The sequence below is a fragment of the Lepidothrix coronata genome, unplaced genomic scaffold, assembly GCF_001604755.1.
Source record: "Lepidothrix coronata isolate B3197 unplaced genomic scaffold, Lepidothrix_coronata-1.0 Scaffold16, whole genome shotgun sequence".
Taxonomy (NCBI): Eukaryota; Metazoa; Chordata; class Aves; order Passeriformes; family Pipridae; genus Lepidothrix; species Lepidothrix coronata.
In genome coordinates, this window is record NW_016690196.1 from 5,963,126 (window position 1) to 5,990,832 (window position 27,707).

The window sequence follows — 27,707 nt, forward strand, 5'->3', positions numbered from 1 at the left end:
TTCCTCCTGTAAAAGGCAGCCACAATGGCTTATCCCAGGGAATCTCCAGCCGAGCATAGGCTTGAACTCCTTTCCAATCACTCAGTGTGAAACCTTCACCTCATGGTGGTTCTTCTCTTGCTGCAGTTGCAGGCCTTGCCCTTACTGTATAACTTATGTATGATAGCTTAGCCCTGTGGTTCCTTCTCCTCTCCCTACCTGGAAGACTGATTTTTATTCCCTCCCTTCTGCCCCCCAGGATTTTTGTTATAGATGGTTTTGCAATTTTCTCTGTGTAGCAGTCTATTTTGTGATGCTTATCACCAGCTCAGGAGCACACAAGACTACTCCCGCCATAAGATTTGAGGAAGCAGTAGCTGCACAGGCATACTTTTTGGTGGGCTTTTGGAAATCTTGGTTTTAATTCCTAGTAATTGCTGTAGACACATAAACAGTCTACTGCTAGAGTCTTCCTGGAAGGGGACATGCCAGAGTCACACAGCCCACTGTGAAAGCTCTTCTCTGCCAAAGAAAGAGCGTATAACCACATTTTTCCTCCTTCCCAGACTCTTGAGTGATACTAGATGCAACTTGTTGACAGGTACCTGTTCTGATTGTGCTCTGCCAAATGACTTTTTCAGCTCTCTGGGCCACAGTTCACATCAGAGTGGCTGCCCCAGCGCCCCACAAATTACACAGCCAACAAAGCAGAACATTGTGGAAGGGACATGTAGGCAATGAGAGAGGGTGGGACAGGCTCCAGGGCAAAGGCAGTGCTTGCCCTCAGCTGCCTGGCAGGGCTCAGCTCTGTGCTACACCACAAGCTGCCTGAAGCTCGCCAGAAGCACTGCTGCCAATAATTTGAACTTGGCTCCTAGGGAAGGGGGAAGGAACGTGCCACGTCAAGGCAGCAGAGAGTTTCGTCAGCTGCAGGCTTCCCTTCCTCGGGGAAGGGGGGAGGAGAGCCTTTGAGGCAGCAGATAATGATGCAAACTGCAGCTCTATTTGCATGTGCTGTTTTCTGGACTGTACCATCCTAACTGCAGCTGTTGAGCTGCTCTCTCCTTCCAGCTGACAGCCTGTGCTGGGAAGGTGCTACATTACTGGGGGAGGGATGGGGTGTGTCTCATACTTGACAACACAATTGTGAGATTTCAAGAAGCACAAGAAGCTCATTCTGGTGCATGCAGCTCTGCTGGTAATCAGCAGAGGAAGAAATTATGGAGTCACTCCCACTAATGACAGTCCTAAGGTTGCAAAGTGACAAGTGTTCTTAAGTCCTCACATAAAGAGAAACAGCAACAAGTCTGGCAAGATTGCCTCACGCTCCTGTGACAGTGGCACGTCTCATTTCCCAAGTATCTGGCAGGACCAGACTCTGCAGATGCCACTACCTGACACAAAAACAAGTTTAGAAGAGGCAAATCCCTTCAGTGACACAGGTACCCTCCACAGGGAAGCCTTCCTGCCTCTGCTTTTTCCCAAGGGAACAACCTGTTCTTATGGAGAGAAGGCAGTCACAAACCCCTTGATAAGGTCAAAGCTATTTTAAAAACAAACCATCTAGGTTAGATGTGTGCCCTAGAAAGCATCTCTTTAATTAGGCTCTGGGGGAATTTGTGACTGCAAGGAAGCTCTCACCACAGCCGGTTCCGCCCACAACAGCCCGAAGTGCTGTGCTCAGGGTGACGTGGCTGCCTGTCGCCTCAGGCTGCACGCCCAGGCTTACTCAGATAAGCTGGGAGCGCAGGGTTGTAAACAGCAGCGCGCGTGCATTCCTTCCACACCACGGACTGGTATTTATAGGAATGAATGCAGGAAGCTTAGGAACGGGTGAAGGGTAGTCATCTCCAACTGTGATTCAGCCCCAAGGGCAGCAGGGTAAGGGCCCAGCTCCACCCTCGCTTATTGTACAACTCAGACAGCAAGCTCAATAAAACATCTTTATTCTGTACATTTATATATAGATGCTTGGGGAACAGGGACAACCCCCAGCATTAGAAAAATTCAAGACAACAAAACAGCAATTATGAAGAGCATGGCACCAAGAACAGTCATGCCACAGATGGCAGGGATGAGGTGAGACCAGCCATTGGCTGTTTCAGAAAAGGTCACAGCACCCCATGCCCACTTTGGAGCAGAAAACACCAGGGCTGCTGCAAAGAGCTGGAGTTCCCCCCCCATACTCCCCGGTAGCTTTCTTTGTGACCCACTAGCACCAAAGGGAAGACTGGCAGCTGGGGCCTGCAGGCATTGGTGAAAAGACTGTGTCACTGGAATACCCAGCCCACTGCCAGGATGGGAAAAAAGGGATCCTTCTTGGGCAGTGACCCTGAGCCAGCAGCTCCTTTCTCACTGCTGGGCTGATAGGGATGCAGCAGAGGTTTCAGCTGGATCAGTGCTTCCTCCAAGGGACAGGTCACTCCTGAGCTGCCTTCCCTTCATTTATACCACCATTTCACCGGCTTCCCCACGCCTCAGCAGTCTCTTCGCAGGGTGCAGCCCCCCCCCCTCACCTGCCAGAGCCCTTCCCACTGCAAAGTGCGGCTCTGCGATGCCCACAGATCTGCACAGCCCCACAGCCAGTGCCTGTGCCAGCAGCCCAGAAGCAGAACTTGCTCTCAGGATGGCAGAAGGGATCTTTGGGTGTCCAAGTGCTATTACAGGCCCTTGCCCTTCTCTTTGGTCAGGGCTAGCAGGCCACCACACCACGTGGCAGGGCTGGCTGAAGACCTGTTGCTCACAGCAGACACATTTGGTCTAACAGTCAACAATAAAACCAAAAGCCTATGTACAACTTTACAGACCTTGTTGCATCCTCCAGGCTACACAGGAGAGCTGCATAACAGGGAGTGGGAGACAAATGTGCTCCACTCTACGTACAGAGTCCTTGCTGGCAACATCAGCTTTCCTCTGACAACAACCCCCAGTGGCAAGGGAAAGAAAGGAATTCTTCCTCCAGGAGAAACAGAAATATAATCATGCCACTGTCAAATCACATCTAAACAACATAAGTCACCCGGTTTTGTGTAGCCTGTCCTCCTCACACATTAAGGCAAGCGTGTGAGGAGCAAGCTGGGCTGGGAAAAGCCACACCAGGGAGCCCACTGCAAACCACTGCTACCAATGTGCAGATGACACCGTCAGCTGAACATCCATGGAACAACCTGCTCACACCAGCACAGGCCCAGGCCCTGCTCTGCTCCACAGAATGGCCTCCCATTCAGCTGCTGCAAGGAACAGATGCAAGTACAAACTGTCTTCATGACATTATTTCAGGAGGCTGTGCCACTCAGAGCAGCCACAGCTTCCTAGGAGTCAGAAAGCAGGATGCTGAAGAAATGTGTACATGTGAGTGAGGAACATGACATTTGTCCAACAGTAAGACACTCAGATTGGAATAATGCAAAACCAACACACAAATGGACACACAGCAGATTAAAGCCAACCAAGATTCAAACGGTTAAAAAGTGTCCTGAATGCATTCTGAGAGGTTCAGCCAAGCCCCTGCAGTAGGCAGCATGGCCTCTTCCATCCTCTGCCCAGAAGGATTGTGCTGCAGGATGACTTGGGAGAGGACTGTTATCAACCCAGTGCTCAGAGAGCAGAAATGGGACCAAATCTTGTGTCAGAGATGGGAAAACATCCCTTCACTGCTCATCTTCAAGGGCTCTGCTCCTCCCAACCACCAATTTTCATACAGTAAACAAAGCCAGAACTTGCCTGCCCAGGTCTGCAGGTGCCTCTGATCTATTCTGAAGAAGGGCAGGGTAATGAGAGCTGCAGGCGATCTGGAGAACATGCTTAACTTGCCCCATGTACGGTATTGAACGCGAGAGACTCTCCCAGGCTCCATCTCACAGTGCAGAGGAGGGACATCCACTCTAGAATGGGACAGCAGCAGCTCCAGGCATCGCTCAGAAAGCCACAGGAGCTCCCATCCTTCTCCCCAGGTGCTGGTGAGTGGAGATTTCTCTGACCTACTGGTAGTCAGAAGCTCAGCTGTCCAAGCCCCAGGGACTCCTCCAGGCCATTTTCTTTGGTGGTGATGGCTTGGAGGTCAGTGACATGCCCAATACCTTTGGTGACTCCTTCACGGAAAAGCAGTTTGGCTCCGATCTTCAAGTATTCAGGATGCTTGATGAACCTGAAACAGACCACTGCCTTCTCTCCTGTCCGCAGCTTGTCCTGAAAAGAAAAACGGGAGAGCTTAGACCTACCTCCCAAATCAATGCATGCAGGAGAGATGCATGTGGATGGTAAGATGAAGCAAATGAGCAGGTTGCTTTCCTCAGACTGCATGGCTTGAGCCCTTCCCATTACTGTACGCATATGGAAGGACAGGAAGATACAAGCTGTGGAGAGTTCACCTCTATTCACAGTCTTGCTGTAGTTCATCGTGCTGTTTGTTTTGTGGGAGGGAATTCTTAAACATGTTGGGAGGAAAAGTAACCAAAGGGGCAGGATAAAGGGATGGAGTGTGTTCCTAGGAAGAGACACAGCTTCTCAAAATAACTATAGGGCATGGTGGAATCCCCAAAAAACCCACAGGGAAGGTTCATTTTCCTCCCCTTCCTTCCTATGGCCTACCTTTCCGTGGATCTTCTCTACGATAGCTGTCTGTCGCACATTCCCCACATGCACCGTCACCTGAAACCCCTTCCGGAAAGTTGTGGCATGGAACAACAGCACGATCTCGGCTTCAAACACTGAGCAGATGGTGGGATTCATTTCTGGGCTCACCATTACCATGCCCTGCAGAACAACCCAAAGCTCAGACTAGGTAGGGCCAGTCCCCTTGCTTCTGAACAGCCCACAAAACCACAGACACGTCTCCACTATGTGACTGGGCCTTGCATCCCATTCTCAGCCTTGTACTCATCCTACTTTGTAGCTTGGCCATTTCCTCCCCTTCCAGCAAGTTTCCTGCAAACATCTCTACTTCATTCCCACCCTTCCAATGGGGGATCTCCAGGGAAGCCTCCAGTCCTGCCCACTGGACCAGTGAACAACCTGGCAACAGCAGGACTCACCTTGCGCAGCAGGGAGCGGTCGAAGGGTCCAAGGGCCAGAGTGGCTGCCTGCCCAGCCCGCAGCACACGGCAGGCAGAGCGGTTCCGTTGGATGCTGCACACCTTCAGCCGGAGAAACTTCCCATCATCGGTGGGACCAACCACCAAGTTCTCCCCTTCTCGGCAGATCCCACTGCCCAGGGCAAAAGAGCAGAACACAGTTCATCAGGAGACAAGAAAGACATTTCACCCTCCAAGATCAACCTGCACAAATTCCCCAGCGCCAAGGAAGTGAGTGTCTTTGGACTATTATCCGGGACCAACTAACAGGGATACAGAGCTGGTGAGAACAGGGATTTCTTACAGCAGGAAAAGCCACACTATCACTCCCAAGAGTCCCAGGTATAGACAGGGGCCATTCCACCCCCAGTGCTCTGCCACACTGCATTGTTTCTGGTGGAGAGACTTCAGATGATGCCTGGTCTGTGTGGATGTGCTGGTAGCCAAAGTGCTCTGATTGCTACCGGACATGGAGGGACATCTGCCTTTTCATGGGGAAGCATGTAGTTAACCCCTGCTGGAATGGGAGGATTTGCCCTCTACATTCCCTCCCTCTGCTTGACGAAGGAGGAAAGCAATGCCTTGGGATCATGGCTAACCTCTGCCAACTCTGGATTCCTGGATGCCTTCTTTCAGCATGCAACACAACACATTCCTAATCCAGCAACTTTAGGGCAGACTCTTTGCTTGCCACCATGTGACCAATGGTCTGCTCATGGCACCTCCCAGCACCCTGTAGGGCTCTACCCTCACTTGGCCCAGTCACCTGGCAGCAGTTGGGACTGAGCCTCACCCAGCTTCCACTTCTGCAGCGGGGCACTCTACCCTTGAGGGAACTCCAGCAACCATTCACATCCACACTTGTCTGCCTGGCCTCACTTACCTCGACAGAGTTCCTCCCACAACAGTCCCCACCTCTGGCACAGTATAAATTTCATCAACCTGCAGCAAGGCAACAAGAATAAGCTGCTCAGACAGACAGCTGTGAAACAGCACTCCAGAAATGAGGACAAGGTGCCTTCCCCTTGTGTGAAGGAGGTGAGCTCTCTGCTGGTCATCAGACACCGTCTAGGAGCTTAACCGGCTCCCACTACCCTCCCATTAGAGGAATATCTGCCTTTTAAGCGGCAATCAGAGAAACAATCTTATCCCTGAGACAGATAGCCCTTGGTTAGGACACAGCCCAGCCTGCCACATTTTTCTCAAGGACCGAGTCCTTTCCTTAATGTCTTCCAGTAGTCCGGGAGTTCATGACATCTCTACCCATGGTGTCCAGATTCCCCAGAAGTTTCTCCCATGGCACAGCAATGACTGCAGTATCAGAGACTACCCTTACGCACCTGAAATTCTGTAAGTTGCTGCATTAATTCTTCCTGCTCTTTACTGTTGGTCAGTGGAGGGAGGATGTTGAGGAAGACTTTTAAGAGATCCAGGTTCTCCCCAGAAACACTGGACAGCGTGAAGATTGGGGTGATGCTGTCAGACACAAATAGAAGTAAGCAGAAGGCCAGAGTGAAGCTGCGGGAGGTTTCTGGGATTCTGAATCTACTGAGATCAGCAGGAGGACAGAGACTACAGTGATAAGTGGCTAAAACACGAGGGCTAGGTACAGCTTTGCAGTAACCCCTGCCTCAACAGTTGGTTGAGGCACCAATCCCCTGCCAGCCCACACTTCTGTCATGCAGAAGTAACTCCAGTGCAGCCTTGGGCACCTTCTGTCCCAGAGCCCAGAAAAAGGTCTGGGAGGGGAAAATGCCTTCTGGGAGAATGCAAAGGTAGGAAGCTTGATGAGGAGCTGAGATTTTCAAGATTTGGTCAGCTCCCCTTGTGGTTGCCCTTCCCCAGCTCTGCATGGCAGCCTTGTCTGAATTGCCTGCTCCCAGAAGAAGAAAGGAATGGTGCCTTACTTGGGAGATTGTGCAAACTGTTGTGCTGCAGTAACAGCATCGTCATCTGAGTTCACAAGCAGGGGGAGCTTGTTGCAGCCTGGCTGCTTCAGGATTCGCTCCAGCTGCTTCACTGTCCGTTCCACGGTGGCTTTCGAACACAAGTCAACTTTGCTGATGACAATGAAGAAGGGGACCTTGAGGGCCATGGCCAAGCCCAAGTGCTCTCGCGTTGTGCCCGCTGCAGGAGACAAGTGAGAGCGTAGGTGCAGCAGCAGTCATCACTGTTGCTTGTTTATGTCACGGCTACATCTCCTGGCCACCCCACAGGCCCACTCTCGAGATTTCCCTGTAACTGCATAGTCCATCAGGCAAAGAAAAAGCAAAATCACTCTTTTAAAACAAACCTAACATCAGTCCAGAAAAATAAAAACCACAAAGAATTTTTGTGATTGATCTGGTTGTTTCAAAAAGACGCAGCAGTTTTCATTCTTGGGCTAGAGTTTGCCAGAAAACAGCCACAAAAATGTCAAAGATAGATGTGGGAGAACTCCAGCTGCCTTTTTACAAGGCTTCAGGATTCAGCACCCCTAAGTATATGTCAAAGTTGTTTTCTTTTCCGACAAACATAGCCCCAAATTCCAAAAAAAGCCTTTCTGTCCAGGATACAGTTTAATGTGGTCTATAGCTGGTAAAAGGATCCCAGCTCTACTCCCCTCCCAGGCACTCATACACACTGGCTTACAAGAAATCAGTAAAGGTTTCCAGACTAATAATTTCTTCTGACAACTGTTTGCAGCAAAAAAGAACCCACTCCCACCATTCTCCATTTTCTTCACACATTGTTGTTCATCCATGCAGGCAGAGCAACACTCACCAATGCCAGTGTTGGCGCTAACCACCAGCATGGCAAAGTCTGGGCAGTAGCTGGTGAGGCCAAAGATGGTTGTTTTCAGATACTTGTGGTGGCCAGCCAGGTCAATGAAAGTGATCATTTTGGAAGAACTTTCACAGATCTCTTCTGCTGTCCTGGAGTCACTGTAATTTACCACCTGAGGAACATAAAGAGTTGGTGAGAGAGGCAGCCCCAGCAGGGAAGTGAAGAAAACCCAGCTCTTATCTACCCACTTTGATCTGAGAATCAGTAAGGAGAGATCATCCACCATGGGTGTAACATACAATGTCTGTTGCAAATCGACAAGTAGCACTCAGGTTCAGCCTAAGGGACATGGACCTGTGGCACCTCTCTTCTCTCATGTCCCACTCACAGTTGTAATAGGAGGGTAGTCCTACTCTCCTCCAGCTTTCTGAGTTCAGCAGCCCACTCCCCTCACCTCTCCTTTGCTGTTGAAGCCGAGGATCTCAAAGCTGATGCTTGACGTTCTTCCTGACTGGATTTCATGGAGGTGTCGGAAGAGGTTGAGGCGTGCCCTGCCCCGCCCGTTGTCCAGCTCTCCTTGTGTTAGTACACCCAAGAGTGTTGACTTCCCCGAGTCCACATTCCCCAGCACAGCTACTCGAAGGTCTAAGAACTACAGGTAAAAGAAGAGAGAAATCATGAAACTTAACCACTGCTGTGCTGTGTGTGCATGAGCACTACATCGCAGTGGAGATGCACCTCAGAGAGCATCCCTAGATGAGGGACACTGTGCAGTGTAATCTTGCTCAGATTCTGCTCTTGCACCCAGCAAACCACTGCCCAGCAGACGTGATACACTCTAGAGTTGTGATGTGACACACCAGCCTTTGATATCACAAAAAAAGCCATTTGCTGCAGCAGGACCTCTAAATCTTTCCTTGTTTGCACACTGGCCTGCATCAGAACCACTACCATAGAAATGAAATAATTTTTCACCTCTGATCCAGGCAATCTCCCCCACTGATACCAGCCTCAACCACAGTCCTGGACACAAGAAGTGTTATCATCAAGCCTCCCTCTGGCAGCTCTTTAAAGCATCTGCTATGGGCCAATATATGACCTCTAGGGTTTGGGCTCCCATCCCAAAAGGAAGCTGATTGTATGAAGCCTCTAAGTCTCCAGCAGGAGAGGATGTCCAAGTCACAGGTCCCTACCTGCTGGTTGTCAGGCACCTTTCGGACAAGCACCTCTGTTATCTTCCTTGGAACGTCACTGTCGTAATCGACCTCCCTTTCCCGCAGCACTGTAATGTCAGCCCCAACCCTGCCACAAAAATGAAGGGAAGGAGTGAGGCACACTTGTACTCAACAGATCTTGCACCTCTACAATAACAGTTGACAAAGAGAGTGGGATAAAAGCTGGTGATAGCAGGCAAGGAGCCTCAAGCTTCCAGACAAAAGCCCTATAACCTCCTTCATAACCTCCTCAGCCTCATGACTGAAGGAATTCCAGTCATACAGGGGCTTTTTAGAATGGAGCCACTGGCCACTGAGCAGACTCCTGGGGCTGAGCCTCTCTGCTGGAGGCTGTTGATGCTTGTGCGCCCTGCAGACAAAAAGGAACACGTACTTCTCTGCCATGCGGCGCAGGGTCTTGAGCGAGGCACGCATCTCCTCCTCTGAGAGGCCCACCAGCAGCCCGTTGTCCTCCACGCCGATCTGATAGACAGCCTCACCGCGGCCCTCCTGCAGTCGCCACTTCATCTGTGTCACCAGGTGCTCAAAGCGGTACTGTGAGGGGTTCACCAGCTTCAGCTGTTTAACAGAGGGGTAGTTCCAGTCACAGCCTGGATTCAGAGGGAATCTAATTGCCCAAGCCAGCAACTCACAATACTATGAAGCAATGCTTCCAACTCTGACCCACCTCTAGAAACCATAGCCTGTGTTACTGTCTGCACAGAAGCTATGGGACAGGTGACAAAGGGTTTCACAAGGTGCATACATGTGGCAGAAGAACTTTTCTGCATTGTGACAAAGGGATCTGCACCCTGCCTGCTGTGGGGGTAAAGACAGCACTCTGGGGACCCATCTGTGATACAGGAGCCAAGTAAGCGCAACTGAGAGCAGCCACAGGGAAGTGGCAAATCATTATCAGGGACACCTGCAGCTCTCTCAAAACATGTACATTTCAGGAAAAACACAGTGGGCCTCATCTCTTAAAACAGATTACTAAAAAGGAGTACTGAGATCAAACTCTTCAAGCTCAGCATACTGGGTATTGCTAGGCACAGAGACAAAGAAGATGACTGGTAGTTCCTCAGTAGAGTGTCCACTTCTCTGTCCCCTCCTTGTCCATGTTACCCATAGGCTGTCTTTGGTGAAGTTACTCACTGCAAAATAACCCTCTGGGAGGAAGACCTTCTCCAACCTCAGAAAGACTCACCTTGTACTCGATGTTCCCATCTTCTGCCTGGTCAGAGAATGAAACAAGACAGAAGAGTTAGATGCTGTGCCCATGAGGACTTCTATAGGCACCAGCTGCCCAGATACTCTGCAGCTCGTGCTGAGGATTTCAGAGAGAGGAGAAAGTGGCAGAAAGAGACTGTGTTAGCTCCCACCCTCTTCTGTCATTCCTTCCTACACTCAACTAGAACTTTCCTTATGGTTTGTTCTTGCTGTTTGCATCCCACATCATGAACACCAGAGGACAAAACTAAAGTGGAACACAAGGGTAATACTGTCAGGGCAGGGGGGATTTTTTTTTTACTGACAGTAAAGAATAGGGCTAGCCTAACAGTCACACAGAGAGAGAGTTCCAGTTTCAAAAAGGCACAGGCTAGCATATGATTTAAAGTCTCCCCCCTCACCCGTCCATGACCCACAAAATGCCACCAACAGCATCCCACTCCCACCCTATCCAGCAGCTTCCATTCACCCAATGTACACAGAAATAGGAGACTGGGAACAAAAGTCACTGCCTCCTCTCCTGCACACTGATACCCTCCCTCACTCAATTAGTTTTTCATTGACTCCTTTACATATCCTTGTGTATCTTCTCTCTACAAGAAAGGACTACAGACATAAAGAAGCAAGGTAATGATTTCTTTGAAGTACAGCAAACTAGTCACTGGCCTGGCAGTTCTGGAGTACCAGACTTTATCGGGACTGTCTGTATGCAATGTGCTCAGAAAAACTTTCCCAGGAAGGGCTGAAGCCCAACTGGGTTGTTATAGAAAGGCCCAGGTACTCCTCAAGTGCACTCCAACCACAACACACTCCAACTATCCAAAGACAATGTCTAGCTAATACTGAAGTAATTTTCCCATTGATTCTGTATGAGAGAAGGGGCTGAAGAAAGGGCTAGAGCCTGCAGGAAGCCATGTACTTTGTCAGATTAAATGGGGCTGGCAACAGTAAGCACTTCCTTTTCCTCTGAACACCTATTTGCATGTGTTTGCAGAGGGCAATAGCCGTCTCCTTGCCTTCTAGCTCAGCTCCTAACCACAGCGGTGCTTATGGTGGCAAAAGGCCAACAGAAGTTCTCAATTGTCAGCTCAGCTCTCAGGCAGCAGAGCTATGCAGTGAGAAAAGGGTACTTGTGGAAGGTTTTCCTCTCTTACCACCTTTCCAGTTCTAAGAAAAACACATTCACATCCAGCACTGTCCTCTAAATAAGGGGGTAGGTCTCCTTCAAGGCTGCTGAAGAACAGAAAAGCAACAAGCCTAGACTTGCTGGGGCACACACTGCACAGGGTAGCCAGTGACAGGAAGCTGCGTTGAAACCACAGAGGACTGTCCAGCCTCCAGCTGAAAGGAACAAGAACTAAACTGTGGCTGCAGGGCACAGTCCTGCCCATGGAGAAGATCTAACAGTAGCAAAGAGCTGTTTTCCCTTCTTGCCAAGCGTCACAGCCTTGTCTTGTGGAAGGACTGCTCCCTCCCAGCACAGGCTCTTATATATTTTACAGAAAGCTCACTGACTGGGGCTGAGCAATGGAGTCTGGGGAAACGTAACTCTCTCCATGGTGTCAGTCCTCTTAGTTCGGTGCCAGCTGCCTCAGCGAACCACACACCCACCTACGACCAATGCACCTTTTCCTGCTGCAAGAGGCAAGTGTCTCACACCCTGTCAGTACCACCTGCATCCCCATGTAAGAAAACAGTTGTCAAATTAGCTGGGAAGGGAGTCACTAGAACCTGCTGAGTTTGGCAGCTGGAAAGCGATTTAGACCCACAGATCATTCTCTCAGGGAGAGATGTGAACGGGATGCTCGGGACTATGAGGCGTGCAAAGCTTTATTTCCGAAGCTATGTCGTTCCCAGACAGCAAAGCGCCCACAGACGGACGCCAGCCAGTGGGATACTACTCGCGGACAGGGTCTGGCGGACTGCGCCGGGAACTCGCTGTCACCGGAGGCACAAGCGCTGCGCGGAGGGGAGACCGAGGCAGGCGGGCACACAGCTCCCAGGGCTCCTGCCAGGGCTGCTGCCGGCCTGACCCCCGCACGGCCCCGCACCAGCACCTCCAGCCTGACCCGCGACCAAACCTGCGAGGCCCCGGCACCGACCAGCCCGGGGGGTGTGTGGGAACACCATCCCTCCGCCCCGGGGCCCGACCCCGCTCCCTCCGCGGCTGACGGGACGCGGCGGCGTCGGAGCTCACCTCGGGCGGCAGGTACGGTGGGTTGTTGGCCTTGCCCCCCCGGCTCCGCCCGTTCTTCTTCTTCGCCTTCGAGCCGCCGCCGCCGGGCGCGGCCCCCCCGCGCCCGCGCAGCGCCCCGCCTGCCCCGCCGCCCGCCGGCCGGCAGCAGCCCCCGAACAGCTCCGACACCCGCGAATCCATGGTGGCCAGCGCGGCCCCGCCGCCCCGGGTGCGGCGCCCGCTCCGCTTCGCTCCCCGCCCGGCCCCGCCGCCCCGGCGTCACCGACCGCCGCGCGGCGCCCCGGGAAAGCGAGTCCCACCCGCCTACAACGCCGAGAACGCACCGCGCGCGGCCCGCTCCAAACTACAGCTCCCAGCGTGCCCCGCGGCGCGACACGCTCGCTACCGTGCAGGATCCCTCCGCGGGGGCGCATGGGAGTTGGAGTCCGAGGGAGGGCGCGCCGCCTGCCGGCCGCGGCGGACAACGCGCGGGATGCCGACGCTCCCCGGGCCCTGCCCGCCGGGGCCTGTCGGCGCCCGCAGGTTTCCCCTTTGGCACTGCACAGCCCCGGGTTCCCTGTTCATTGACAGCGAACGGTCGGCACCCGACCCAGCTGGCATCGGGACACTGGTGCATTTTCGAACCTGTGTGCCATCGGAGATGCCTCATGAATACGCAGAGGCAGCAACTCGGTGCGAAGCAATCCCAAAGGACGCATTGTGCTCCACCCGGGGGGCGGCAGAAACAGCAAAAGACTTTCCTGCTGTGCGCCGCACCCCCTCACCGAGTGTTTTTCCAGTCTCTAGTTCCACCGCTACCGCACCTCCTCTTCCTCTGCCGCATCCGCTGAGGCGGGCGGCGCTGGGTCAGTGTTTGTACACCTGCCCACACTCTGTGACGCTGTCAACAGCAGCCCGCTGCTAGAGGCGCCCGCCCTCCCCTCGCCGTGTGCTGGAGGCGGCACCCAATGGGGCAGCGGGCGCAATGTTTCCAAACACGGCGCTCCCTGCGTGCTCCCCGGGCCCCGCCTCCCTGCGGTGCGGCGAAGGCAGCTCCTCCGCAAGGGCTGCCGGGGAGCGGGGCGGAGGCCAGCGCAGCGGCTCCTGGGGATCCCTCGAGCAGCAATACCGCCGCTCCCGGTACCGCCTCAGCGGGGCGGGACCGCGATCCGCGGGGCAGGGCCAGCCCGCTCGGTCACGCCCATATGGGGCGGGGCTCCACCGGGGCCCAGCCTCCTGCCGCGCCCGCGCGCGCCACCGCCTCCCTTTCCACCATTCGCTGCGCCTCCTACCCCGCCGCCGCCGCAGGTCGCGCGGGGCGGCCCGCGCACCGCTCCCGTGAGCCCCCGCGGCGGCCGCGGCATTTAAAGCCGGTCCGGCCGTTGGCTGGGGCGTGGTCGCGGTTTCCGCTTCCTTGTCGCTGCCGTCGCTGGATCGCGGGATGAGGCCCCGGCGGAGCGGGTCGGTGCCGGGCACCCCCTCGGTGTCCGTGGCGTTCCCGGGCGCCGTGCGCCGGGGTAGCGGCTGCCGCTTCGTCTGCGAGCTCCTCAAGCACGTGCTGCACCAGCGGAACCAGCTCCCGCTGCCCTACGAGCAACTCACCTACTTCTGCCGGCGGGCGGCACAGGTGAGGCGGCCCTCGGGGTGGGAGGTCGGCGGGGCGGCCGTGTTCTGCTCACAGTTCTACCTATGAGCTCCTGTTCTCGTAACTGTAATGTGTCGGTGCATCTAAAGGAAAGCGCTCGTTGTAGCTGCATCCCTAAATGTTACGTTTTCCCCTAAAAAAAAAAAAAAGGCAAGGGCAACATTAAGGTCAGGCTGCTGAAGGTCTCGGTAAGTTTCTCTTTATCGCTTGTTACGCTCCTCTGTGCTGAAGGCATGTCGCTGCTTTGGCTGATCTTTGAAAGATGGGGCTTCTATTTCTTGTGGGAATTTGTCTCTACTGTGATTTGGATTTAAACTGAGTGTTTGTCAAATAGGATGTGCTTTTGTGTTCCTCTTTTGTCTCTGATTCTCTGTGTGAGTACCTATAGCTCTCAAAAGGAACACAACCCCCTCGTTCCCTGTGGGATGGGCCATGCTTTCTGCAGAGCATATTGGGACTAATACATCCTTATAACTAAATATACTAACCTGTTTGTTTGTTTTCCAGGATGGAGATGGGATTGAGAAGCCACCGTCCATGGGCCTGGGAAGCAGCAAGTGCCAGCAGGTGCTAATGGAGCTGGAGGGATTGTTCCAGCATCTGGAAGTCATGTTTAGTTTAACACTGGTTCCTCGGGTTCTTTTCCTACTTGGAGGAAATGTCATGAACCCCAAGGAGCTCTATGAGCTGAACTTGGAAGGGATCTGCGAGGGCAGTGCTGAGGAGAGCCTCCAGACTGCACCCTGTGTTCGCCAGCTCTTTCACAGCCTTTTTGTTGCAGACGTCTTCAGTGAACTGAAGGCTCTCCCTGTCACAGGCACGCTCATCCTAGTCCAGGGCCACCGGGACTGTGGTGTTGAATGGTTCCGGCCCAAACTGAACTACAAAGTGCCAACACGAGGGAGGAAGCTGACTGTTAGATTGTCCTGTGACGGAGACCTCCACCTGAGTGCCTCACCTCCACAGCACACAGCACCTGAGTGGGAGGACTACATCTGGTTCCAAGCACCAGTGACCCTCAAAGGCTTTAGTGAATGACTGGGCTCTGTAGATGTCTAATTGGAATATTAATTATCCTTTGTTAAGTGTTAATTTTATCCGGTGTAACCATGTATCTTTGTCTGAATTTGTTTTCTCCAGAGCGTTTACTGTCTTTGTGTAGCTTGGCTGCACTCATCTCTCATCACTTCATGACTTCTTGTTGAAGGCAAATCCCCTTTAAGGCAAAGGTGCAGTGATTCCTTAGGGACTTGAGCTGTGGCAGAGCAGATGAATTAGTGCGTTGGGATGCACCCTGCTGTGTGCTTAGAAGCAGTTGCAGCTCTTGGTAACCCATTAGCTGCTGCAGTGCCCACCCCACTTGAGTAATCAAGTGATTGTCCATCTATTTAATAAAATTAGACCTCCACAGAACTCGATTTCAGTTCCTTAATGTTCCAAAGAGTGAGATTTCTCAGCAGTTGCAAGGTCTTGTACCTAGTGCTATCCTCTACTGGAAACTGAAAGCGCTTGACCAGTTCTGTGGATGCAGGGTAGCAATAAGCAATATTTTTTTTTTTTTAACAAATCCTTAGTCCAACAGCCCTGACAATCAGTTAGATATACAGATACAATTAAAAGTAAGCAGTTTTTGCTAAGCCTCTTCAGAAAAGGAGTTCTGCCTCAATATTGTAACTTACTCTCACTAAACAACAAAATAAGCAAGTTTCTTGCTTGCTTTTATCTCTTACAAGTCTTGGACCTAAACTTTCTTGGAATGTGTAGAAGTCAGGGGATTGTGATGAAGTTCTGCACTATCTTTATCTGCCAAATTCCTGTTCTGAGTAATATTGTATCACTTGGAAGCAGATTTGAGCCTGTTCTTCTGAGCTGTTGTCTAGTGCAGAACAAGACAGGGAGAGAAATCCTTAGAGTGTTGTGTGTTATAAGTAGACACATGCCTAGCTGACTGAAGAGAACTCCAACAGCTATCTGTGAGGTAATGAGCTTTTAGTAGTTTCAAATAACTGTCCCATTTGAAGAGAAACTTGAGCCTACTGGTAGTGAAGGTGCTCGCAGTTAGTAGCTGAAATTGCACAATGAGGTGGTAAAAATCCTTTGAAAAGAGTATAAAGGTTTGACGTAACCCTCTGCACTTGGTGCATATTTTAACTTTGACCTTTTGGAATGGATTGAGATTATAGAACTGGGAGGAACTTGATTTGATATTTTTGAGCTTGGAGATCACTAGGAGTGCTGTCTCTGCCATATTATCCATTAACAACTGTTTACAATGTGCAGTAGCTGCTAAAACTTGTTCTAGGGGAGAAACTGCTAGAATGAAGATAGCTGCCTTTTGTGCAGCCGCCCACTTGAATATGTGATCACAGGTTTTTGAATGAAATATAACTTGAACGTAGGAGTGTTTGTGCTCGAGAGATCAAACCCCTTGACACTTCCACCAAAGCTGCTTGTAATACATATTTAAGAATGCTAGTGCCCAAGTATTTAAAGCTTTTGAACACAAGCCTTAGCCAGTTTCTTTCACCTCTCTGTCCCAGATGAATGCAATGTTACTGCAAAAAACTGTTTACATATTCTGTTATACTTGAACTATGAATTCAGCAATGATATGGTGCTGGGAATGAAAGAACACAAGATGCTTTGGGTTTTTTTAATTTTTTGTTTTTTCTCCTTATGAAAATCTTTACAGCTTGATTAACAAGTTTAGTACTGTAATTATTATAAAAATAAAATGCTGGTTTCTATATGTGATTACATCGGATTTATTTAGCCCCTCAAAGCAAAGGTTCTGCTGGTACCAGAACAACTTGCTTCCATTCTATGCATGTATTTAAACTGCAGGTTTACATCTGTTCTACTTTTCTGACAAACTGCATGATGTCTTGTGCCAGAAGCTTTGGTTCCTCAAAGGCAGCAAAATGCCCTCCACGTGGCATGTAAGAGTAAGTGACGATGTTCTTGTAGACATCCTTTGCCCAGGTACGTGGTGTATGAACTATCTCCTGAGGAAAAGCCGCAATCCCTGTGGGAACATGTACACCAAACCTAGAAGACATAAGTTAATTGCAGTTTTGAAACAAGTCCCAGGGCAAGTCTATAAAAACTTTCTGACTGGTAACTGCCACAGTTTTACCACAGCAACACGCTTTGTGGTCTGCACTCTGCTGAAGGATTTCACTTCTGTTTGGATATCCTTGAGTTTAAGAAAGTTATACCCAAAGATGCATAAAGTAGAGCCAACTTAGCACACAGTTTGATCTTGAAATGTTTCAGATCTTTGAGCTTAGGTTGTTCTGTAATTTTGTGCTATGTGACGAGATGCTGCACCTCTGTGTGGAAGTCAGAAATGAACCAGCTCATGTTTGATTTAAACTTGTGGTACCAAATGTGTAACAAATGACTGGAGAGGGAAGGTAGACAGGTTCAGTCACAAAGAAAAACACTCTCCCATTTGTTTGTATCATCTGTTGCTTGGAGAAATCCACTCAGCAATGTTTTTCTAGTCAGCCTCTCTTAAAGTCATCTTAACATACCAGCTGTCAAGAGGTGCTTGGTTTCAAGCACTGCTCTCCAAAATCCTTCCCCAAGTTTGTGCTTAACCGTTATAGTTCTTAGTTTATCCTCCAGCAAGCCATATCCTTCCTAATTCACTTTGAACTTCTCTCTTGGGTATGCCCATGATCTTCTGTTTTGTTTTTACTGAACTGAGCTAGAGCTTACATCTGTTTGGTGAATAACTATGTAGACCTGCATTTTGAACACAAGGCTGCATTTGATGCTTTAACAAGAATGTATTGTCTTGGTTGCAAGCCCCCTTGTGCGAGTTATAGGTTCAAAAGAAAAGTGACTCTTAACTATATTTATCGAAAGAAAATAAGAACTTTGATTTTTTTTTTTTTCCTGAGTTAAATGTGCTGTTTTAAGTGACCTAAATGTTTCCATCTCATTTGCAAATCTGTCTTGCATCTACCATTTCATTACCTGTTATAAGCATTTAGATTAGGGTCCTTGGAAAAATTCTCCTTGTAGTATCGCATTGAGGACACAATGGAGGATGTCACCCAATAAATCATCACATTGGTCAAAAGCTCATCAAGAGAGTATTTGCTGTTGAGAGAGAAGGATGAAGAAATTTAACTGGAAGCTATTTCTCAATGCACTGTATTGAGCTCATGTCCTGAAGTTGTTCCTCTTGTTCTCCACTCATTTTCAAGCAGCGAATTAATCAGCACCCATGTGCCCAGAGCAAAATCACCTTGTTCTGAAGCAATGGTTTGCTGACAGTCTGCTGTAAGTTTAAGCTACTACTTGTCATTTGTAGTCTTTCATCCTTAAATTTCAGATTTGACTGGCCAATCTTTTACCTGAATCCTCATATTAGTTATCATCACTCATTCTTTTAATGAGACTTTGCCTGGAATAACATCTGTTTTCTTACCTTTCTAAGCCTCCATCATCTTTATGCAGAAATGATTTATCCGTCCAGGTGGAGAATTTCTCCAAAATATATGCAGCAAGCCCCACTGGGGAGTCATTCAGTCCACAACCTAATTCAAGAGAACAGAAGGGCTATTGCAGTTGCCTGGCATTGTGATACTTCAGTGGGAGTTAAAGTGGACTTTCATAAGTGTTCAGTTTTTTATGAGAATTCAGTAGAGAGTCTGTATTTTACCACACCTGATAGTACTTTATTCATGACAAATTCCCCCCAAAGGAATTCCCGCTATAACCAATGGCACTACAAACACAAGTAATTCCTATACAAAAGATGCTAGGAACTAAGAAAGTCCTGTTGGCTTCTTGGTAATGTGTGGCAGAAGCAAATTCAGATGTAAAGGGATTACACTCTGAAAAGGAATTTCAGGTAAAATATTTGGGAGCGCTATCCTGTTTTGAACGGGCAGCCAGGACTGTTAGTGCTGTTCATCACTTTTTATCTAATTTAAACAGTGGAATGTTGTGTATCTGTTATCTGTTCCTCCTTTCGGGAACATTAGCAAACATTATAAATATAGAAATACAGTATGAAGAATCCTAGACTATGAGCAGCGTCCATAGAAGCACTGTATAATCACTTCAGTCTTTCTCCCCTTTATATATTCTTCTGATTCTAAAATATAATTATGAAATTAGGTTAACAGGGATGCAACAGATTCAGAGTATCATGGATTTCGTGTTTTCTTTTTTTATTCTCTTTAACAGTTTATAAGATTCTCTTAAACTCTGAGCAGGCAGATGTTTCTTATGGATTCTCTCATATGGCAGAAGCCAAACTTGACCCCATTGTGATTTTCTTCCTCTACTTAAATTGCTTTGGACTTTGTTAACATCAGTTTTTATTGGCTAGTTTTGTCAATCAGTCACTTAAATGTTTTTTTTGCAACTCTACAGTTATCTTTAGTTTAAACTAAACTTTGGATAGCTGTCAATTCTTCACCTAATCATTAACTTTTATTTGAAGAGAAATCAGGATCATACTGAAATTTATAGGTGCCAGCATTGTGATTTTTGTGATACTCTCCCTCCCCTGGAACTTGCTTATTTATTCTTATGCTTGGATTCTCATGTTGACTAGTTTTAATCCTTTTCTTAAGGCAGTTTAATTTCTTAAGAACACTGGAGGAATCTCAGCAAAGTATTTTCTGGAAATTATATAAGTTCCATTCCTGGACCCACACTCTTTGATTCTGCCAGAGCTCTGATTTTTGAAGTATGATTTCCCTGTGATATTATAACCTGTAAATCAGTTCTCCTCTTTAAAATAGCTCTGCTAGTTTTCTGATCAGAGACTAGACATACTAGTCTTCATTTTTCTGAGGTTATCTTCACTGTTTGGCCCTTAAAAAAACCCCAAACAACCAGAAATGCCACCACCACAACCCCCTTCCAAACTGATATCTTGTTTTTCTCCTTTTTTTCTTTGGTATTGCGATTACTTCAAGCAACAGACTAGACATTAGTTGACATTTCAGTTTAAACTTTTTCTTCTTCAGTGAATTGCCAGGATGGGGTGCTATTTGTTCTACGGTCTCCACAGCTGACAGCTGTGCTGTCTTTCCTGACAAGGGGAAAGACATTGCTTTAATTTAAATATTGCTTTATTTCAATAAAGCAATACCCCAAAATCCTCTCCAGTGGGGACTGATGCAAATAATTTAACTTTTATGAAATGGCCCTATCTTTCTTCATACTCCTTATCTACTGGATCCAATATGTCAGGCTTCTGGTTTTTCACGTGTTAGGGCTGTGTCTACCTTTCTGCAAGTTTCACATTGCACTTACTTGCCTTGGGTATTTTTCTTGTTTTCAACCACATTTATTTCTAGAAGCTTCAATTTCAGGACTCTGTGCTTTACTTTAGGAGACTTTTTGGAAAGGGGTTCTTTGCCTGAAAGAAGTGGCAGACTATTTAAAAGGCCTTGAACGGTGATATTTGAAACCTCCATCTTTTGTTGAGCTGTTCCTTTTAATTTTGTTTTACACAGTTCTTGTCCCCATGAACTCACTGCCCACATGGGTCTTGCGCTCAGTCACCAAAACTTATTGCTTCTCAAACTTGGTTGGCCTTTGTTTACTATGAGATTTTATATACCATAAGCATTTACTATACAATCTTCACAGTGATAGAGAGAAGGTACATTACCTGCAGTGTCTGGTTTGGTGGCTTGGATATGTAAGTATCCAGACTCTCGCAGAAGGTCATAGACGTTCTTCTGCATGAAGGGGTAGATACGTCGAGCATCTTCCCTACTGAGGCCTACGAGCCATGGTACATAAGCTCCAAGCATTATGGAAATCAACCTTCCCAAACCTTGTTTGCCAAGGAAGACAATATTCAGATGAAGCCCTCTCACAGATCTAAAATTAGGTTAATGAATAGAAGGTTAAATCAAGTGATTTTTCTGTCTTCAGATTTTCCAGAAAACGTGCCTGACTGGAGCTGTGTTAAAAGCATTTTACTGAGACAAATACACAAAGCCCTTCAGGTTTATCATGATTCAAAAAATGGGAGTTAGAAATGGTCCCATGTCCATCCAGCTGTGCCACTGCTATGATGTTAGCTTCAGCTACTCAGTTTCTGGATGTGGCATATCCATGCTGGTAGCTCTGGCTGTTGATCTTGTGTTGTTCCATGCTGTAGGGAACAGGTTGTGCTGAGTATTTTCTAAAAAGCACAAGTAGACCACATGTGGCCACTGTGTTCTGGGCGTTGCGCAGCACAACTGCAATTGGGAAGAGAGAGCTCTTCAGCCTGTGATCTAACTGCTTTAGGAGCTTTCCCACTTTATCTATTCTCTGACCCAAGTGTGGCTGTGGTGCCTGGAGAGCATTAAATGCCTTTTCAGCACTAAGCCATGATGCTATCTTCTGAAGGTGGTATTGTGCTTCTTTTCCAACCAGTCTCAAGCCTGCATTTTACATAGGAAAGTCCTATACTTTGTGTGTTTAGCAGCTGAAAGGCTGAATTCCTCCCTTCCTTTTCTCTGTGCTGATTTTAAATTTATTTCCTTCCTCATTTAGGATGATGATCTGTCTCCTTGAGATCTCAAATCAAAATGCAACAGAGTTTACTTCCATGTCTAGCGAAAGAGAGCCAAACAGCACTGAAATTTAGAAAGCACAAGAACTGTGCTAATATCAATACAAAACATATGAATACAATTGAATATGCCAGGTGGGTTTGTTCCTGAAGGAAACAGCAGAAGGGGATGAGATGCAGGGCAAACGGAAGGCAGGACCACAGAGCCAGAAGGTAGGGTAAGAACTGGAGCCAGCTTTTCTGCACTGGTTTCCTTTGCTACTTACTGTGGCAGCATCTGGGCCATGTTTGTGGTAATACGAGATCCCCAGTCTCCTCCCTGTATGTAATATTCCTTGAAGCCCAATCTCTTCATCAGCTTATGAAATATCCGAGCAGTTGCTATGGAATCAAAGCCTGTAGGTAAAGAGAAACACATGAGATCTGTTTGTCCTAGTGTTCATCCCCTGGCCGAAGATTGTGGCCTGACAGAGGCATGTGAGTATGGGGCTGTGGGAAGGCACAGTGTGCCATGCTGGTCTGCCTTGCTCCTTGGAAATAAGATGAACACAGGATGATAGAAAGTCAGTGGGAAGTGGAGAAAGTGGAAAGCAGACCTGGCTTCCAGCTACCACTGTGCTCCAAATCTCCACAGCCAGCCCCAGAGCCTCAGCCACATGAGCATTAGTGAAGAGCCAGGCATCTGCATTCACAGACTGCAGTGCCCAGAGGGGCTGGGGACAGCTGAGGTGTTACTCCAAAACTGTGATTCTTACAGAGCCTTTTCATCACTTACCTTGCTGGTGAGGGGCCTCTGAGAAGCCATAGCCTGGGATGGATGGGCAGATAACCTCAAATACCAGATCACCCTCATTCAGGCCATGCTTGGCTGGCTCCGTGAGCAGAGGGATGATCTTGTAGAACTCATAGAAGGAGCCAGGCCAGCCGTGGACCATCAGCAGCGGTTGAACAGCTCGACCATGAGGAACATAGGATGGCTTCACATGGATAAAATGGATATCAATCCCTGCCACACATCCAAGACAAATAAATTAAAGCTCTGGGTCCATCAAAGCTTCTGCTCTAGACTCTGGAGAAGGAGGGTGGCAAAATTGTAATTAGCATCTGTAGCAGAAGAAGATGATTACTCAATCAACCTATGGCAAGAAGATGCCAAATGAAAGGGGATGCCTGTATCTATGTCTCATGTTTTACATACAGACAGAGGTATCGACCCCAGCCTTAGATATTGGGGTCGCAGGAGATTGAGCTTCCTCTCCTGAGAAACTGGTCTCACAGTATATAAGTAGAGCTGCACTTAAATGAAAAGCATAACAAAGGTAATAATAATACATGCAACGACATTACCAAATTACAAAATATGTGGGTGATTAAAAGAGAAATATGGAAAAGTAAGTGCATGATAGAAGTTTAACCTAGAGATCATTTACATAAAGTCTGACTAACCTCACCTGGCTAAACTGGGTGTGGTGGGAGATATTCTAGCCTCAGAGTTGGGCTAAATTTCACAATTTCCAAAGGTGACTTCAAGGCAATAGCTGAAGAAAACCTCATTGTTAGTTAGCTCAGATTCAGAGCCAGATGAAGCTCATCTGGAAGCAGACCTAATCTTATTGCTATTTTTAATGGACTTAATCTCTACAAGGTTATTAATAATAGATCCTTGAGTGATACTTCACTCATATCACTAAACTGTTATGCATACTGTTATCTTAAATATTGTAATTTCTTAAATCTCCCCCTTCTCTCCGTGCATTTCAGAGTGAGACCTGTTCAAGCCACAGAGGTTCCCTCACCTTCAATTGTGGTGTGGAAGTGGGGGTATTTGTTCAGGACTTCCACTTGCTTGCGCCAGTCGAACTGGTTCCTCCAGTAAGACACCACCTCCTTCAAGTAGCTGGAGTTGAAGCCATAGTGGAAGGCAGCCCCTTCCACATGTGGTGTGTAGCGGGCCTGATCCAGGCGCCGGTGCAGATCCTGTGGAAGGGAGCCCTTCTTGAGTGGTTTGTCAGCTGCCTGCATGTGTGTTATGCCAGGACAGGCATGGACAGGCTCTCCTGGCTCCACCAGCTTTTGTGTTGCTCTCTGGGACACCACAAGCCCTCCTGAAGTAGTGCCGTACTCTGCATGACCTCCTGAATTGTTTATACAGGGAGTATATTTTTCTGCAGGTTATTAGTTCCCCTAGGGTACCCAGGAGTACTGGGTCCTAATTTTGACTTGGTGATAACTCACTTTAGGGTTTTTGGCACTAGCAGCTTGCCAGCACTGCCAGCTGGGAGAATAAGAAGCTCAGCCTGAGCTGCAGAATGCTAGTTGGCCAGATAATTAGGGATAGGCATGCAGGGACAGAACTGCTACAGCTCAGTCAATACCCCATCCCTCTTCACCATTCTAGCCCTTCCCTCTGCAGAAGTCTGTCAGTCCTGCCCTCCTGGTGCCAATGCTCTCCCAACACCCTCCTGCCCCTCTCCACCATCCACAGATACACTGTCAAAGTCTGCTGCTCAAAGTGTGGCCTTTCTGCAGGAGCAGCCACAGGTTGCATGGAGGATCTGTTGTCTCAGAAAGTCTTTATTGAACATTGGAGTGGATCTGAGCTCAAATCCTGTTCATAAAGGACGGTGAGCCAGAGCATCATCTGATGGAGCTAAGTAGCTGCACTGGCATTGCTGTCACCCCAAGATATCACCTCAAAGCAGTGAGGTGGGTGATAGATTGCTTCCATATGCCTTGCAGCTTTCTGCCCCTCCTTACATCCCAGCCACTGGTACCTCAATTTCTTTGTCAGATGTTTCAATCTTGAAGGGACGGATACTGTCATCTTCTCTCCCTTTTAGGGATCTTTCACCTGAGCCCCACCATCCATCGCCCATTTCAATAGTCTTGATCTTGTGTCTAGATCTCAGCCAGTAAATCAGGATCCCTCCAACCCCCAGGGCAGCCACAGGGACCAGGACTGCATTCTTCTGAGAATATTCAAAAGACCTAAGGAAGCATAAAATTGTTTGTGTTCAACAACAGAAGTGTCAAGGGCAAAGGGACTATGCTGAGGCTTGTGATCACACCAATTGGGACTGAGCGGGAACAAATGTCTACAAATCCCATGCAGTCAGCAGGGACTGGATGTTTTTATTATTTCTGAAGACCACAGGCAAGAATCAGGGCAGAGTTATATTTACCAATGCTTCTTAGGGATCTCAAGTCCTTGCTGATCAGGACTTGCTGATCACAAGGCTTCCTTGTGCCTCTCGTTGTGAACCAGGGTGCCCAGGGGGACAAGGTTCAGTAGCATATGGGCCAATCTATTTTGAGGCAGGTGCTGGAGTGAACTAGATAGTAGCAGCTGGACTTCTCCAGGGATAAAAACTGCATGGACAGAGTGGGCTGAGGAGCAGGCAGAGAGACAAAAGTCTTCAGCTGCTGAAGAGAGCTGGATGCGCTAGATATGCTTCTCTTGCCGGTGCTTTGTACATAATGATCTCTTAGGGCAACACTGGCCCTCCACCATAGCTTTCCAGTAAGGCTTGTCTGCTGGTGCCCCTCTTTCTGTTCTAAACAGAAAGGTTCAGACTGGAGGTGTAGGAGCTAAGTTACTGAAGTTGGATTTCAGAGACATGCAGTCCTAAATGTAGAGTACCTTCCCTCCTCTCTGACCTGTGCTTCAAGTTCTTCAGTTTCCTTTGGGTATCAGTAGAGGTGTCTGGGGCTATTGCAGAGGGCTGCAAGGGGATTGTGAATGAAGATTTTGTTGTCATCCAGAGAATGAAGGGACTATGCTGCACCCCAGTTAGGGTGCTAATCAAAAGTGGAGGCCTCAACATAGAACAGCCGTTTCACTCACCTGATCTGGGAAGAGACGGTCTTCCTACAAAAGGGGGAAAAAAGAAGGATCCTTACAGTCTGATAGTGTTTTCTGATACCAGCCCTTGGGGATGGTGCGAAGAGTGTCACCTGCCAGCACATTTATTACCCAGCCACGCAATCACAAGCTGTTTAGCCACCTGGCAATATCTGCCATTATTTTTCCTACTTTTTGGATAGGGTGGAAAGAGAAGGGCTCAGAAAACACTGTCTCTGCACAAAGAGACAGTGTTCCTAGGCTGTGTTTTAGCTAGATAATTTGTTGCCATAATATTTCCTCCTTTAGCATAATTTAGATAAAAGGCACTAAACAACTGGGTAGGTGTCCTTGCAGTGTTTCATCCTGTGAGCAGCTGTGTTACCTCAGCCAAGAAAATAGTTTATTTTGATTGCTGTGTAGCAACAGGTGCACTGCCTTGGCAGGAGACTTCCAAGCTCACGGGTTACTCTGCTGCCAGCCATGTAGTATTCAACATGCTGCAGGGCTGGCATGAGGGGAGGCTTATAGGACCTTTTCCTGTTCAGAGTTCAATGAGCTGCTTTACCTTTGCCACTTTTAAATACTCTTGACTAGATATCAACCTTTTAGTTCTCCTGCAAGAAAAAGAAGGTATCCTCCTTGGTTCTCTTTAAGCCTAGTAGATTCTGGTACAAAAGCACAATCTAAATTCTAGCAAAATTAGATGCAATAAGAGAAAGTCTTGTTACTCTGCCTTGTGGAAGGCAGCTAGATTAGGGAGTTATTTGGTGTCATAATTGCAATACCTTGAGAAAACAAAACAAAAGCCAAAAAAGAAAAAGCCGTGAAAATCCATGAAAAACCAAGTGAACTGGGTATTTTCTTTTCACCTAGTATCATTTCTCTCTGCTGTTTGGGATGCAGAACCTGGTGCCTTTACTGGATATCCCAGTAGTCTCCAATGCAAACTGGTAACAATCTCTGAGACAGCTTATGTGTGATTTTTAAGGACATAACTCCTTAAATTGCTCCCAGACAAGGAAGAAAAGGGTTCCTGAGAACAAATAGCTTATGCAACAGGTAGTAATATCCCCCTGTACTTACATCCTGGAGCTTAGTGAGCAGAGGCATGAAAGCAGTTATGGCAATAGCATAAACTCTGCACTGCTAACCAAGCAAGCATGTCCCAGAAGCAGGTCTCGAAGTGACATAAAACAAGGCTCAGTCTATCAAAACCTTTTCTGCACTCATGCTCAGGAGAACTCTGCTGCATGTTCCCACTCTCCTATGGTCTGATGACCCTCCTGGGGCTTTCTCCCACCCCCAATCCCAGGGAGCCCAGTTTGGAGTCCCTCCTCCCCGTGTCGAGGAGTTCTTACCAGGCATTTGGAAGAATCTCCTGCCACATGTCTGCTTGTCTTTGCCTGGACGCTGCTCCAAGTGACACAGTCCAAGTTTTTCCTCTGCTGGCTTTCTCTTCCGCAGTGACGCTGTCTCAGGGACAATCCTACATCATCCATCAGTGCCACCTATTGCTTAAGTATGCAGTTGCAGACTGAGTTCAACAGAGGCAAATGCAAAGTCCTGCCTGGGGCGGGAACAGCCCTGTGAATCAGCACAGAGCAGATACCAAATGCACAGAGAGCAACCCTGTGGAGGCTGGCCTGAGGTCCTCAGCTCAGGCTGTGTCAACGCTGTGTCCTTCCAGCAAAGGCCAGCTGAATACAGGGCTGCATAGCAGGAATGTTAGCCAGCAGGTTGAGGGAAGGGATTCTTCATTCTCTTCAGCACTTGTGAGACCACATCTGGACTGCCAAGTCCAGTTCGGGCCTTGCTGGTAGAAGAAAGACTGGAGTGAGCCCACCCTTGGAGGTGTAGGGCCACAAAGCTGCTGCAGGGTTGGAGCATGTAGGGTATGAGGAGAGGCAAAGAGACTTGTTCAGCCTGGAGAGGGAAGGGTAAAGGGTTCAGTCTTATTGCCATCCACAGCTAACTAGTGGTGAGCGTAGGAAAAATGGACCCAGAATTGTCCCGGAGTAGCAGCAGTTGAATAAAAAAAGGCAATGGACACGAATTGCAACAAGAGAAATTTGGATAAGATATGACGACAAACTACTTGAATGTATTCAGACACTGGAACAGGGGGCCAGAGAGGATGTGGGATCTCCATTCTTGGAGGCATTCAAAATTTATCAGGAACAGGGCACTGAGCAACCCGATGTAGCTGAAGCTGCTTGGAGCAGCTATTGGGATGAGCTC

At 48.5% G+C, this 27,707-nt stretch overlaps 3 protein-coding genes across 8 annotated transcripts; 1 reads left to right on the top strand and 2 right to left on the bottom strand.

Moving 5' to 3' along the window:
- Positions 1 to 1,909: 1,909 nt before the first annotated feature.
- On the bottom strand, positions 1,910 to 13,374 carry GTPBP2 (GTP binding protein 2). 4 transcript variants are annotated; one of them, XM_017806828.1, is made up of 13 exons: positions 12,459 to 12,694; positions 10,239 to 10,265; positions 9,426 to 9,610; positions 9,011 to 9,119; positions 8,272 to 8,469; positions 7,815 to 7,989; positions 6,959 to 7,178; positions 6,392 to 6,527; positions 5,935 to 5,993; positions 5,013 to 5,184; positions 4,570 to 4,734; positions 3,960 to 4,167; positions 1,910 to 3,863 (listed from the first exon to the last, which is right to left on the bottom strand). In XM_017806828.1, exons 1-12 carry the CDS (start codon positions 12,636 to 12,638, stop codon positions 3,970 to 3,972), a joined length of 1,824 nt encoding a protein of 607 aa, XP_017662317.1. In that variant the 5' UTR covers positions 12,639 to 12,694; the 3' UTR covers positions 1,910 to 3,863; positions 3,960 to 3,969. The 4 variants fall into 4 exon arrangements, with proteins under 4 accessions (XP_017662317.1, XP_017662319.1, XP_017662318.1 ...); XM_017806830.1 differs by lacking the exon at positions 12,459 to 12,694 and adding an exon at positions 13,223 to 13,374 and having other exon boundaries at positions 1,910 to 4,167; XM_017806829.1 differs by lacking the exon at positions 12,459 to 12,694 and adding an exon at positions 13,083 to 13,374 and having other exon boundaries at positions 1,910 to 4,167.
- A 465-nt stretch (positions 13,375 to 13,839) lies between these two features.
- Positions 13,840 to 16,831, top strand: MAD2L1BP (MAD2L1 binding protein). Its single transcript, XM_017806820.1, has 2 exons — positions 13,840 to 14,064; positions 14,590 to 16,831. The coding sequence occupies exons 1-2, from the start codon at positions 13,879 to 13,881 to the stop codon at positions 15,118 to 15,120; spliced, it is 717 nt and encodes a 238-aa protein (XP_017662309.1). The 5' UTR covers positions 13,840 to 13,878; the 3' UTR covers positions 15,121 to 16,831.
- On the bottom strand, positions 16,725 to 26,993 carry LOC108493421 (epoxide hydrolase 1-like). 3 transcript variants are annotated; one of them, XM_017806817.1, is made up of 11 exons: positions 26,828 to 26,993; positions 25,470 to 25,493; positions 25,283 to 25,347; positions 24,400 to 24,613; positions 23,422 to 23,602; positions 22,401 to 22,631; positions 21,892 to 22,021; positions 20,729 to 20,943; positions 18,524 to 18,632; positions 18,067 to 18,192; positions 16,725 to 17,130 (listed from the first exon to the last, which is right to left on the bottom strand). In XM_017806817.1, exons 1-11 carry the CDS (start codon positions 26,966 to 26,968, stop codon positions 16,929 to 16,931), a joined length of 1,638 nt encoding a protein of 545 aa, XP_017662306.1. In that variant the 5' UTR covers positions 26,969 to 26,993; the 3' UTR covers positions 16,725 to 16,928. The 3 variants fall into 3 exon arrangements, with proteins under 3 accessions (XP_017662306.1, XP_017662307.1, XP_017662308.1); XM_017806818.1 differs by lacking the exon at positions 25,283 to 25,347 and having other exon boundaries at positions 26,828 to 26,978; XM_017806819.1 differs by lacking the exons at positions 25,283 to 25,347; positions 25,470 to 25,493 and having other exon boundaries at positions 26,828 to 26,978.
- Between the last annotated feature and the right edge of the window lie 714 nt (positions 26,994 to 27,707).

Coding starts and splice junctions, on each gene's coding strand:
- GTPBP2 (XM_017806828.1), bottom strand. CDS start 12,638: ATGGATTCGCGGGTGTCGGAGCTGTTCGGGGGCTGCTGCCGGCCGGCG. Junction 10,266..12,458: donor CACCGTACCTGCCGCCCGAG/GTGAGCTCCGAC, acceptor TTCTCTGACCAG/GCAGAAGATGGGAACATCGA. Junction 7,990..8,271: donor GCTTCAACAGCAAAGGAGAG/GTGAGGGGAGTG, acceptor TATGTTCCTCAG/GTGGTAAATTACAGTGACTC.
- MAD2L1BP (XM_017806820.1), top strand. CDS start 13,879: ATGAGGCCCCGGCGGAGCGGGTCGGTGCCGGGCACCCCCTCGGTGTCC. Junction 14,065..14,589: donor TCTGCCGGCGGGCGGCACAG/GTGAGGCGGCCC, acceptor TTTGTTTTCCAG/GATGGAGATGGGATTGAGAA.
- LOC108493421 (XM_017806817.1), bottom strand. CDS start 26,968: ATGGATGATGTAGGATTGTCCCTGAGACAGCGTCACTGCGGAAGAGAA. Junction 25,348..25,469: donor ACCGTCTCTTCCCAGATCAG/GTGAGTGAAACG, acceptor ATCCCCTTGCAG/CCCTCTGCAATAGCCCCAGA. Junction 22,632..23,421: donor CTTCCACACCACAATTGAAG/GTGAGGGAACCT, acceptor GATGTGTGGCAG/GGATTGATATCCATTTTATC.